The sequence below is a fragment of the Hippopotamus amphibius genome, chromosome 2, assembly GCF_030028045.1.
Source record: "Hippopotamus amphibius kiboko isolate mHipAmp2 chromosome 2, mHipAmp2.hap2, whole genome shotgun sequence".
Taxonomy (NCBI): Eukaryota; Metazoa; Chordata; class Mammalia; order Artiodactyla; family Hippopotamidae; genus Hippopotamus; species Hippopotamus amphibius.
Genome location: NC_080187.1, coordinates 56,676,059 through 56,690,062, shown reverse-complemented (window position 1 = coordinate 56,690,062; position 14,004 = coordinate 56,676,059). Strand labels below are relative to the sequence as shown.

The following is a 14,004-nucleotide window of genomic DNA, read 5'->3' as shown; positions in this document are numbered from 1 at the left end:
ATTAGTGGTTGCTTAGGGCTGGGAGTAGCAGAGATGGGGGAGGGAGTGGGGAGGGGCTGCTGATGGGTATGGTGTTTCTTTTTTGGGTGATGTTCTACAGTTAGATTGTGGTGACAGTTGCACAATTCTGTGACGAGACTAAAAACCATTGAACTGTACAGTTTAAATGGGTGAATTGGCTGGTAAGTGAATTATATCTCAATAAAGCTGTTAAAAAAAGGTGGGGTCCTTTGACAGTTTTAAGGGAAGTAATAACAGCCCTTTGGAAAGAGCTAGTGTCTTTTAGATGCAACCAGTGTCCTCCGGACACTGGTTGGAAGTCCTTAATTCAGGCCTCGGGCATGTTCTTGGCTCCTTCATAAGCCAGATTCACAGGCCTCCCGCTGAAACCACAGCGGTGTTTCCGGTGGCTCATCTTGAGGGAATGAAAACTCAGCATGTGCCAGACATTTGCCAGGTGCTCTTACACGCTTGCGTGAACTTCTTGTAGCCCGGCGTGCATGGTAGTTTCATGCCCATGTTTTATATGTGAAGAGATGGAGGTCCAAAGGAATGTACACAGCAGGGAGGTGCTGCCGCAGGAGTCAGGGTCAGAACTTGGGGTTCACTGACCCCAAAGGCCATCTTTTCCCTGCTCGATGCCAGGCTGGGTTGGTGAGACGTCCCTCACGTCTTACATGAGTGGAGAGAAGTCAACTGTCAGGCAGAAGCCAGGCTCTCCCGGGGACACATGGCTTAGGAAGGTCACCAGGGAAAAGGCCTGTGGGTTCCATGCAAGTCCTTTCCAGGCTCTGTCCTTAGAGGAGCATCTCTGCTCCCTCCGGAAATGAGTGTGACATTCTGCCCTCTTCCCCGGAGCAGCTCTTCCCAGGAGAGCTTCTATGGAAAGAGAACTGTGGGAAAACATGTGGAGGCTTTTTGTGGACACGTTTCTGAGTGTCTTTAGCTCTTGGAGGAAATGTGTTTATTTCCCTAAAGCCCTCAACTTTGCTTGTGTCCTGAGTTTTCAGGGGTTCATAACTTCCAGAGCTGCTGTTTTTGGATATGGAGGGAACTGGGTATTTTTGGTAAGTGATAATGCTGTAGTGTAGGAAACAGGACCCTGATGGTAAAGTGGCCCTGAGTGCATGGCAGTGGCAGGAGAAATCAGTGGGAAAAGATTTGCACTTAGTGATGATCAAAGCGGGCCCAGGAAGACTCATCAGCTCCCAGGGAGCTTATGAAAAGAGCAGATTCTCAGGTCCCAGCCCAGACCTACAGAATCTGAAAGTCTGGGGGTGCTGTTCAGGAACCTGGGTTTTAATAAGCTCTCAAGATAATTTTTATACACCCTGAAGTTTGAGGAGCATAGTACCTGATGATCTTACATAAGCTTGAGGTTGAGCAGGAAAATCCGGTTGTGTTCCCAGGAGGGCATGTCCTTCTGTGCTTGACCTGATCTTGCAGGGGTGGCGTGCGAGCTGGAAGGGAGTGTTCATTCATTGTTGAAAATGTGTACTGAGCCCTTCCTATATCTAGGCACCCACTCCCTGCTCTGAGGGAGTTTATATCTCAGTGACGGGGGTGGGGGTGGAGTCAGAGAGTAAAGTAGGGAAACTTGATGCAGAAGCTACTGCAAATGGCGATGGGACCCTGGGGTGGTGACATTTAACCCAATCAGAAGGAGAAAAATGAGATGCCCAAGGAAAGAGCAAGGTGAATGTGTTTTCAAAGAGAGGGCTCTGCTTGCGCAAAGGCTTGGAGATGGGGGAGTTGGGCAGGTCAAAGTGTGAAGTATGGCCGGGGTGTTCTGAAGTGGTGAGCAAGGGGTAGGTGGCAGAGATTCTTTTGGGGAGATGAGCCAGAAATGATCTTCAAGACCAAGAAAAGGAGTTAGAATTTTACTCTAGAGATGGTGGACAACTACCAAAGGATTTGAAGGAGGGCAAGTGACGAAGCCAGGGGCGTGACTAGGGAAATTCTGCCCAAACTGTGATTGCTACGAGGTCAGGATTTCATCCTCTTTTTTATTCTTTTTGCCAGGGGCAGGGGGACACAATTTAACAAGAACAATTGGAATTGCTCTGTCAGAGTTTCAATATTAGCATTTTACAGATGGAACAGACTTGTATTAGAAGGGTACATCCTCATTGCTTTCGTTAGATAACATTATATGTTGTATGTATTACAATACCAGCTATGTATTTACCCATTTAACTACATTAATTACTACTTACAAAAAGTAAATTTTGTCAAAGGTAAGTTCAGCTTAGATGTCTGTATTTTCAAGCATATGAAGCCAAACTCAGTTGATTACAATTGAGCAGTGTCTGTAAGATTTGATCCACTTCAGAAATCCAAGCTCACTAGCATTACCTGGGCTGGCATTTTCTTAGTTGAGAACTGCTTACCTGGGTGTAGAAAATCTAATAGTTAGAAGAATTATTCATTGCTTTAGGCGTCAAGAGTCCTGGGTTTTGTCTTCTTGGTTGCATACATTTGATTTGACCTTGGACACATCACTTGTATTTTAGTGTCTCTGTACAGAAGATGAGTAATAATAATCATAGTAACTAGGCGAGAGCTCTTCAAGACCTAGGAGAGACAACAGCATGTGTAAAGGCCCTGTGGCAGAAGGGAGCAGGCTGATATTGTAGGAACTGAAAGGCAGCCTGAGTGGTTGGAGATCAGAGTGCAAGGGGTAGATGGTCTGGGGTGATTTGTAGAGGTAGGCAAAGCCAGGATCTTGAAGACCTTGTTGGGAACTTTAATTTTTATCTAAGAATAAGGGGAAGCCGTTGGAGGATTTAAACTGGGGAGTGGTATAAGGTTGGTAGATATGCCGTCTCACTGAATCCTCATAACAAATGTACGTGGTACTACGTAATATCGCTATTTTAAACCAGCACAAAAACTTAGGGTAGTGGAGATTAAGTAGTTTACCTTGCCAGGAAACAAACTCAGGTGAGCCTAATTCCAGAGTCCTCTGTCCTCCGTATCAGCCGACCTCAATAATAATATAACAATAACCACAGTTTTAAAATGCTTTGAACTCTTAGGATGAACGATCTCCCTTAAATTACAAAGTGGTATTATGCCACAGAAATCCGAGCGGTGATGAGAGAGTGGATATTCCGGGGAACTTTTAAAAGGCCCCGTCTGCATGGCTGTGGTCCAGCATCCTCAGGTTCCTTGCCGTCTGGTGGGGGGTGTCTCACAGGCGAGCTATCAACACAAAGAAGGTCCTGGCGACTCTGCCCGCCACTTGACACTGCCATTGTCTGTAAGGACTCATTGTCCTTGAAATGTGCCCGAGGTCTGTGCTTTCAGGGGTTTTGAGCTGGGAAATCAGATCGCGCATGGTTTCACTTGGAACAGCCATGCCATGCCAGGTTTCTGCTTTCTCCTTCTTGGGTAGTCAGCTGACTTAAGTGGATTCTTAGAAGCGGGTTGTAGAGGTCACCATCTCAATTTTGAACCCAAGAAGCCCTTGTTCAGGGTTGAAATGGGGAAACAGCTGCTGGCCTGCAACCCTTGAAGCTCCTGTTGGTGACGACGCATGTCTGTTCCTTCCTAGTTGACCATGTGGTTCCCGAGCCTGGGACAAGCCTGCTGGCTGCCTTCGACCAGTGGAGAGAATGGGCCGACAGCAAGTCCTGCTGCGACTACTCTCTGCACGTGGACATCACTGAGTGGCACAAGGGCATCCAAGAGGAGATGGAGGCCCTGGTGAAGGACCACGGTAGGTTGTCACGACCCAACACCTACTGGGGGTATTTCCTTCTCAGACCACGAGCTGGCACAGCTCTGAAGAAAACCTCTGTGAAGAGTGCTAATAGCTGCCTTCTGCACCCCCGTGCCTGCCAGGAGAGAGGGCTTGGGCTGCAACTTGTGCTGATTGTAGGTGACCAGACAACTAGTCACAGCTTATCGGTGTGAGCAAACTGTGTGCCCAGCCAGGCTGGGAAGTTGAGGCTGCGAGAGTGATTTGCCCTCAGAGGATGACATGCACGCGTATCCCAGGGAGGATTCTGGGCGGTGTTAGGGGAGAGCCTGGGACCCTGAATACAGCCCTTGGGCAGCCTCTTCCTGCAAGCTCAGAGGAACCAGTATAGATTTGAAGGTGATAGGGCTCTGGGACAGACTGAGGGATCTTTTTTGTTTTTCCACAGGACTATTTTGGGGAGCAAGATTCTAAGGATTGGGTTGTGAAAGATTCCCAGGGAGGCTGGGGGAAATCTTAACTACCTCAAGGTGCCTCTGGGACCTTCTTGTCCACAGGAACCTTGGGGGTTTGGGTGGTGTTACCAGACCATGTCATCTTTGGGGGTCTCCTTGACTTTGGCTATAGAGTGGGGGTCGCATGGGGTCACCTCATCCTTTGGATCCTAATCGTCAAGGAAGCATCTATGCTTTAGGGTTCTGGGACTTCTAGTCTCAGAAATACCATGGGCTGTGAGTACAGTCTAGGCATGGATCTGGTAGATATCCATAGGTATGGTAGAATAAGCCTAGAATGAAAAGCTGGAGTCTTAGGTTTGTATCTCTGCTCTTCCAGAAGCTAGCTGTATGACCTTGAGCAAATCACTTAAATTTTATGAGTCTCCGTTAAAAAAAAGTCTCACATGAGGGTATTGGATTAGATACCCTAAGATTCGTTCCGGCATGAAGGTCCCACGTAAACGAAACTAGGTAACCCTTGACCTTTCTCACTTGTGAGAATACCAAGACTCAAATGGATTCAATACTTATAATGAATTTACCCCACATTAGCCTGGAGGGTTCCCATAGCAACTGTTACCTAGCAGGGGACTAGGGCAGGGATGTCTTGGGGCATTGACCTCAGGCAGCTTCCAGTACCCCCCGTGGCTTGAATTAAGCTGCAAGTCTAGAAGGTTGTCAGTACAGTTGTTTACCATTGTGATGAATGTTGAGCAGGGATGTTTGGTCTGGTGCCTCTGGAAGCGAGAACTCTAAAATGCCAGGGTGAGAACTGTGACATCTGCTTGTTGCACTCATGGGCTTTTTCTTGTTTAAAAACGTTTCTTAAAAATCAGCCTGGAAGGCAGTCCATTTATCAGAAAAACATTTATTATAGATCTTCATCTACAGGGTCTTCTAATTCATCTTTTTGTTGAAGTCACAACAGTTAGGGACAACTTTTATTTTTAATTTTTCACTTTTAATTGTGGTAAAATACAACATAATGTACACGTTACCATCTTCATCCTTTTTAAGTGTACAGCTCAGTGACATTAAGGACATTCACGTTGTTGTGCAGCCATCACCACCATCCATCTGCAGACCTTCTTTCATCTTTCCAAACGGAAGCTCTGTCCCCCGTAAACAATAACTTCCCCTGCCCCCTCCCCCTGGTCCCTGGCAACCCCCATCCTACTTTACGTCTCTCTGAATTTGGCACATAGGTGGAATCCTGCAGTATTTGTCATTCTGTGACTGGCGTGTTCCCCTGAGCAGAATGTCCTCAAGGCTCATCCACGTTGTAGCCTGTGTCAGGATTCCCTTCCTTTTTAAGGCTAAATAATATCCCATTGTAGGGATGGACTACACTTTGTTTACCCATTCGTCCACGGACACTTACTTTTGCTTCCACCTTTTAGCTCTTGTGAATGATGCTGCTATGAGCGTGGGTGGACAAATACGGGCAATTTAAAATTTTGATTTAGTTTTAAAAGTAGGGAAAATTATGAAAATGCTAAAAAGGACCCTCATGCACCCTGTTGGCAGATTCGCCAGTTATTTATATTTTTCCACATCAGCTTCATCATTCTCTCTCTGTCTCCATCTCTGTCTCTCTTTGTCTCTCTCTCTCCCACTCTCTGACTCTCTGTCTCTCTACATACATATGCATACTGTTATTACTTCCTTATTCCCTTCCAGATTATTTGGTTTTTCTATTAGTCACGTCTCTCTTCTCTGTTTTGTCTGTCCACCAGGGGTAAATTCCTTCCTCGTGTACATGGCTTTCAAAGATCGCTTCCAGCTAACGGATTCCCAGGTAAGAAAAGCCGGCTTTTCTGAACAGACGCACTGGCATTTGGTACATTTGGCCACTGCTGTTGTCTTGAAAGCGGCCTCCAGTGTACGCTCACGGGAAGTGGCTGGTGGATGAATTCCCTGATGGAACTCCCTTTAGGGAGGGCATGAACCCAGTGCCCTGGCCCCCAGGGCAGGTGTTCTACCAGGCTCTGGAATCAGCCACCTGCCGTAGGACAGTGTAGCCGAGAGGTGTTCCCTGACCCTCCTCAGCAAACCTGGTCCAGAGCAGGTGTTATCCACCAGCTTCTCCTAATCCAAGCCCTTTTAGGTTACACTGTCTCTGTTCATTACCGAGAGGTCCTGCTCTGCCAAGTTGTGGCGAGAAACACTGCCCTCGGGCATGTCAGAAAAGCCAGCCTTAATAGGAGCAGTGAGGGGTCCTGGTGCTGGTCCCTGTGGCTGTCAGGAGGTGGTTGTACTCATGACCAGGAAGACAGAGGTCCCTGTCTCTGATCCCACCCTCTCCCTCCCTCAGATCTATGAAGTCCTGAGCGTGATCCGGGACATTGGAGCAATTGCCCAAGTCCACGCGGAAAACGGTGACATCATTGCAGAGGTACGTGCTTCCTCTTCATCACTTGTGCGTGACCCACGGGGTGAGAGGCAGGCTCGAGGGGGCAGAGCGGCTTCTGTAGCTCAGCTCCAGGGTGGGGAAAGCAGAGTGACCGGGTGGGACTGTGCAAACAGCCTTACTGACAGCGTGGATGTCTGGGACGCATGTGCCCCTCGGTGTGTTCTGCAGGACGTGTAGCCTTTTCACAAAGGAGTCCTTTCTCTTACCACTGTGACATGACTGCCTGTGGGGAGGGGGACATGGACATCCACGTGTGGATATTTTACACTGTAGCCCAAGCCTGGGGACACGTCGGCTTTCGGCTTCCTGGGGGACAGCTGTACATATTTGGAAGGCTATAATTGATCTATCATAGCTCAGGCAGGACTGGGAACAGGGTACTGAACCTTCTCTTCGTGGGGTCTTGGGATGAGGGCTGAGTGGTCAGCGGTGCCATTCTGACGTCTTGCCCAAGTAATTTTTACCCAGGTCTCAGCAGTCAGAGCTGAGGTCCAGCTCTTTGTGACAGCCTGGTTTCTTTAAACATTGCAGGAACAGCAGAGGATCCTGGATCTGGGCATCACGGGTCCTGAGGGACATGTGCTGAGCCGGCCTGAGGAGGTGAGCGTCTGCTGAATGGAATGCATGAGTCCGTGTTCTGGGGTGGGCGCCGCCAGAGCCGCAGAGAACCCACTTCCTGCCTGTTGAGAATGGTGCCTCTCAGATGCTGATTTTGGTCCCTCTGAGAAGTCACAGTCCCCCACTGAGAAGTGTCTGCACAGGCAAAGCGATGAAGAGACAGTGCTGTGGGGTAAAGCAATGTGGTTTGTTTAGCCTGAAGACTCCTCTTTCTGTTTCTAATTCTCCAAGCCCTTTCTTGGATAGACAGTCACAAACAGCTTTTTATTAGCATCCTGCTGTCGGGGTTTTGTGGTTCCTAACCCAGGGCCTCCGAAATCTTACCATAAAAGCTCTTCTAAGTATCTAGAAAGCCGAAGGGGGATCGTAAGTTTTTCCATGATAAGTCTGCACGGGGTATAACATAATCAGCGCTGTGCTAGACAGAATCTTTCAAAATTGAGGAGGGAAAATTCAGAGCAGGGTTCTTGCTGGCCGACAGGTTGAGAGTCACTGTCGTGGATGGCAAGGCTTGAGTGAGAAGGGGGTGCTCACATCTCATGTGACAGAGAATCTGCTTTTCTAAATTAGAATCTTTGGCCTCCGAATGCTTTTCAGGAGTTGGCTCTTTAATGAAAGGCTCTAGGTCAGGCTTTGGAGGACCTGGCAGCTCTGAGCAAAGAGGATGCTGGGAAGTTTCATGGAAATGAATAGACTTTGTCCTTCCAGGAAAAGGAACGGGCAGAGAGGGGAGATAAAATCATCACAGGAGTGGATGGTGACTTAAAATTAGGATTTTTTTCCCCCTGGAAACAGGTGGAGGGAGATACTGGGTAAGAGGAGTACAGATGGGACCAGGGCCCCCAAATCACAGAGCTTTAGGGCTAGGATGTTGCCTCTGAGTCTGGGAAGGGGTCACGTTAAGACCTGTGGGTGTAGGGGCTCTGCCCCCCGCCAGCAGAACATGGATTCTGAGGATGTGGCATCGAAGGTGCCGTCAGCAGGCTGCCTGGGGTGGGGGGAGGTGGCTTGTCTCCCCAGCTTTTTCCCGAGGCTTTGGGGGAGGGATGAGGCTGGAAAAGGAGAAGGAATGTAGGAAAGAGGCAGAAAAAAAGTAAAGGTGGAAGCTGCTTGGAATGTCCTGTACACACTGAGGGCTTATACTTCCTTGTTCTGTCCTTTTTTCTGCATGTGTGTACACAGACACACACACAGACACACAGACACAGAGTCACAGACACACACACAGACACATACACAGATACACACACAGATACACACAAAGTCACAAATATACACACAGTCACAGCACACAGAGACACAGACACATACATAGACACACACAGATACACACTCATTCACAGACACAGAGAGAGACACCCACAGAGAGACACACACAGACATACATACAGAGACACATCGTAGATACACGCAGAGACACATACATAGAGATAATCAGAGACACACATCACAGATATACACACACAGACATACGCATAGAGACACACACACAGAGTCATGGTCACACACACAGTCACACACACGCAGACACACAATCACACATGCAGACGTGCGCCCTTCAGAGCACCTGTACTACCACCTGAGGCCCTGAGGACATTTCCCTCAGATGAAAGGACGGAAGCTGTTACATTTGCACTGTTGTCTGGCCCCTCTCCAGGCCCTGCGATGCAGGTCCTTTCATAATCACCAGCCTCCCCGCATGTGCTGAAAAACCGAGCTGGAGCCGTCGTGCGGGAGGCTGAAGTGACCTCTTCAGGTCCCTGTGTCGTTGGCTGCAGGGAGCCCCAGGCTGTGCCTGTGGCTGGTGGACAGTGATTCAGGGATGCAGCTCTCGGGAGAAGCAGGCCGTCCCAGTAGCCGACGCTAAAAATACCAGAGGCTGGTTGTATGCACAAGGGTGCAGACGCACAAGTACATGCATGTACACACACGTGCACACTCACACACGTGTGGACACCATCTCACTTGCACAGACACCCCGAGGATTCCTTTCTGTGCCTTTGTTTCCCCTTCAAGGCTGGCCTCGGTGATCATTTTAACTGCATCTCCCTGGACAAAGCTGTGGGGTTGGGAAGGATGGCGCGGGCATGACGGTCCCCAGACCCATCCTCCTCGGAGGTGGTTGGCCCTGTGTTTGCTCTTGAAGCAGTTTGGGGATCAGGCCTCGGAGCTGCAAGGTCTCCAGGAGAGGCAGAGGGATGCCACTCCTTTCTTTTCCTGGTAAGCCCCACTAGGAGCTGGCATTCGCTGAGCACCCAGAGGTGCCAGGCGCTGTGTGTAACAGCCCACATTTCAGCCCTATAGTGTCCCTTCAGGGTGACATAACACAGCCTCCTTTGCACAACTCCAAGGGGTGCCATTCAGTCCACTGCACAGCTGGATCCAGGGAATCCATTCCATTCAGCTGCCTGTGTGTGGTGCCGCCCAAGGTGTCCTGTGGCGACGCCTTTGTCATCTGTGTCTCTCGTGTAAAGAAATCACGGGGATGTGAAGTTCAGCATCAGAGAGCTAGAAAGTGCAGGCAGTGTCCTACCTGTCGTCCTGACCACCCTCAGTGTGTACACACACACACAGACACACACACACACCCACCCACCCAGGAGCCCAAGGTCAGTAGGAAGCCAGCGGGCCTGTGTAACCAGGTGGTGACACCTGGGGCTGGGCTTCATTAGAAAGTTTACTCTCACCTTCATCCGGTGGCTTGGCTGGGAGCTCCTCCCACCCAGTTCCAACCGCCCAGGTGAGAAGGGGAAGAGGATGTTATCCTCTGAGAAAAGCAAACACCCCTCTTCCTGTTACCCAGGGCCCCTCGTCAGAGCCGCCCACTTGTTTCTATTTCAGAGCCTTCCTGGGGGCTTGCTGCTGTCTCTCCCACCATCTGCGCTGCATCCCCAGGTCCCTGCAAACCTCCAAACAGAAAGTGAGCCCGCCCTGGGTTTACTGAACAAGCCAAAGCTATCAGAGGAGAGGGGTCCTGGTTGCTGTTTGGACCACAAACATCGAACCTCTTTTTCCGTGATGAGGCATGGGAGATGGCAGCCGCTGTCGCAGTGGGACCCCCGGGATCCCCGGCAGTGGATAGGGAAGTCTCCTTGCGGGGCTGGCAGAGCCAGCGATCCTCCAATTCTGGGGGCTCCTGACTCCTTGGGAGGGTCCTGTGGTCTCTCCAGAGGCTGCTTTGGGGAATTTACCCTCTGTCTGCTTTCCAGGGTCACCTGCTTCTCAGCTGATTCAGGGGCACTGACTCTAGACCAGGCACAGTGGGCAGTGCTTCCCCTGAGCAGGTAGAGCCTTAGGACAGCCCGTGAGCCGCCAGGCGCTAGCTGGCACCTCCTCCCTCGGCTACCGGGGACAGTTTTTCAGTTTGTCACCAGCAATCTGTTAATAGTGGGTTAAACCCTCTGTAGGCAATCCGGTTAGGGAGGTATTGCCAATGCAAAAGAAACAGTTAATAACAAACAAAAATGTATTTGCTTCCCGGTCCTGTGATCCATCGCCAGCGTCGTGATGGCTAACTTGTGCTTGAACCACCCAAGGCATATTCTTCTTTTTGCTGCTCTTTCCAACCCACCGTATGAGACCATAGGGAGGGTTTCCCCCAGTTTTCAGCTGAGAAGATTGAAAGCGAGACGATAGGGGATGCGGAAATCTAGAAACCTCCCGTCCATCGATGGTACACAAGCTCGTGTTAGAGGGAGGCAGTGCTCGGCTTGTAGGGGACATGGTGATAGATGCGAAAGTGGTCCCTTCTGAAAGGGATTCCAGACAAGCTGGGGAGAGGGGGAGATGCAAAGCACGTCGGCGGGGCGGCATGTGATGGGGCTCTGAGCCAGTTACAGCCCTCACACTGGTGTCTGGAGAGCTCCCTGGTGGCCTAGGGGTTAGGATCCTGGCCTTGCACTGCCGTAGCCCGGGTTCAGTCCCTGGTCGGGGAACTGAGATCCCACAAGGCAGGCCGTGTGGCCAAAAACAGCTCGCGCGCGCGCGCGCGCGCACACACACACACACACACACACACACAGTCTGGTGTCTGGCAGGAAAATGGGGCGCTGGAGGTGAGGATGGCAGAATTCTTCATGGAGGAGGGAACTGCCTAACTGTGCCTTGTGGAATGGGATGACTGGGGTATGCAGGCAGTTGGGGGCCTGGGCCACAAGGGGAGTTTCGTGCACTGACACTGTTGTGTGTGCCTGTACAGGTTGCTTTGCTCTCTGGACCTTGGGGTGACTCATCTTTAAAATCAGAAAGCAGGGCCTCCTAAATCCCTGACAGCTCTACAAGGAGATAGATACAAAATTTTATTTTTAAACTGTGACACTATTGTCATAATATCGAAGCCAGAGTTCACTGTTTGCGAGACAGTTTATGTTTAATATCGGAGGCACACACATGTACACACAGAAGGGTACACGTGGATCCTTCCACGGTTCTGGGTGAAACATGGAGACGTGACCTGAGAGCCTCTGCCCTCCCTGCAGTCCTGTTGCCCTACTAAGGGCTGGGGAGGGGGTCAGAACTCACCTGGTAGCCGATGAGCCAGTGCGGACAGGGCCCTGGGAACCCAGATTCTCCCACCAAACCAGTCTTAGCAGAAGCCAGTCCTCCAGGGTAGGGCCCCCTAGAACTGGCACTTCTGCTCCATTTACTCCCTAATGAGCATGACTGTGTGTTCTGGTTCACCCGGGCAGTCCTGGTCCACACCCACTGCTCCATGCGCTTATGAATAGCGCCTCTGTTTGCCTTTCAGAAGAGCCCGGGTTGGGACAGTGAATTCGGGCAGTCACCTGCACCCCTGGAAGCCATGCAGATTCTAGTGGCGTCCTGTTTGCATTTCACCCTGTGGACTTCTGAGGTGACCGCAGAGATGCAAGACGTCCCTCCTCTGTGCTGCCCAGGCTAGAGGCCCTTCTGTTGTAACTGGAGCCAAGGAGAGAGGAGACCGATCGTTCAGCTATGCCAGGAATTAAAAACACTTGGATGTTTAATGAGCTTTTCCAAGAGCCTTATGGTTTGCCTTTGGGTCTCTAGACATCTCTCTTCACAGAGTTGAAGCCCAAGAGACCAAATGTGAAGGATGTTGTCCTTGTATATTAAATTAGATCACCCTTCAGCGCAATTACAGAACTTCAGCTCTTGGCCGAGCTCCCATAGAGACTGGTTAGCTGAGATGATTCAGCCTGGAGCTTGGTCATTTCTTATGAAAAGTAGCAGCTCTTTATAGATCAGCCTAGCTTTAACCATTAACCTGACATGAAGTCACTTATTTGCTCAGTAAACATTTTTGAGCACCTGCTGGGTACCAGGTGGTACCTTGGGAACTGCCTGGAGTATGCAAAAAACCAAGGAAGACCCAGTCTCTCTCCTGTAACAGTTGAAGCCAGCCTTTTTTGCCAGGGTTTGGGAGGGAGCAAAAGGCTTCCTGAGGTCCTCTGTTCCATCGTTCCTCTTGCTTCTTGAGCTGCTCATGCTAAGCACACGCTGCTGATTCCCCTGCACAATATAACAGTCTAAGAACTAGTCTAACTTGATCAGGTGTTTAGCAGTAATCCCTTGGGGGTTTTTGGAATATTATTCACTGAAGCATCAGGTTTAAAGAATCAGGTTATTGGTTAGAGCAGCCCTCCCATTTTGTGCCGAAGGGCGTACCAGTCTGTGGCTGGTGATGATCGGTTTGCCTATACAGAGGGGCCTTTGGTTTACACAAATCTGCCTGCTCTGTTCGCAGAGCCCTGTGAGGTCGCATTGTTCCTTGAGTGATGCTGGCTTCATTTGTGGGCATGGGACAGAAGCCCAGCTCAAAAATTCCATCATTGAATGTCTTGACTGGAGACCACACCCCTGGAGTGAATGCACCAAACTGGGAGCCATTAGTTTCCAAGTGTGGTGGTTCTCAAACACTAGCAAGCGTAGAAATCACCTAGAGTCAATGAGATCCACATTCCTGGGTCCCACCCCCAGAGTTACGGATCCTGTGGGTCTGGGGAAGGGCCTGGGGCGCCTCAGAATCTGCATGTCTCACCCACCACGCGGATGCTGACCACACTTAGAAGCGTCCACAAGGGCCAGGAAGGAATCGCCCCATCCTTTCAACCAATCAATATTGAGTGACACTGGGCACGTCGCATCCCCCCCCCACGGTGCCACTCACGGTAGAACCCTGAGGACACAGTGGTCTCTGGTTCACCGTGGCCTCTCCCGGTGGGGGGAGGGTAGAGACGGCCTTAGGAAATGCACAGAGTGTGGGCACAGTTCTCAAGCTCGGATGCTCTTCTGCAGGTCGAGGCTGAAGCCGTGAACCGCTCCATCACCATCGCCAACCAGACCAACTGCCCGCTGTACGTCACCAAGGTGATGAGCAAGAGCGCAGCGGAAGTCATCGCCCAGGCCCGGAAAAAGGGTAAGTGCGTGCCGCCTGCTGTCCGCCTGCGCGCTGGCTCCCGGAAGGGAGGTGGGCAGGGGAAGGAGGGAGGGAGAGGGCTGCGTTTCCAACCCTTCCTGCCAAGTGGGCCGCTCCGCTCTCATCACGTTCCAGCATTAACCTAATTACAGCTGGGCATGGCGGGGAGCTCCAGTTTCTTGCTCTGTTCTGTGCGGCTGCGGCCGTGTTGGTATCTATTTAAAGCCGCACACAGCGCAGGGTGGGTGGGCGGGCACACTTGCCTCCTGCCCCCGTTTATGTAGAAAGGTTGGATTTAATTTGATGCAGTCTAAATGGACCGGGCATATACACAGATGATATCAGTTTCCATCTGCTACAGAGTCCTGGGGAACCT

At 50.6% G+C, this 14,004-nt stretch overlaps 1 protein-coding gene across 2 annotated transcripts in view; it reads left to right on the top strand.

The window, feature by feature from the left end:
• Positions 1 to 14,004, top strand: part of DPYSL2 (dihydropyrimidinase like 2) — a 114,192-nt gene that overhangs the window by 77,793 nt on the left and 22,395 nt on the right. For both annotated transcript variants that reach the window (XM_057721928.1, XM_057721929.1), the window contains exons 4-8: positions 3,557 to 3,721; positions 5,937 to 5,998; positions 6,515 to 6,595; positions 7,145 to 7,213; positions 13,508 to 13,628. In XM_057721928.1, the coding sequence (XP_057577911.1) occupies positions 3,557 to 3,721; positions 5,937 to 5,998; positions 6,515 to 6,595; positions 7,145 to 7,213; positions 13,508 to 13,628 (498 nt within the window). The remainder of the gene's footprint in view (positions 1 to 3,556; positions 3,722 to 5,936; positions 5,999 to 6,514; positions 6,596 to 7,144; positions 7,214 to 13,507; positions 13,629 to 14,004) is intronic.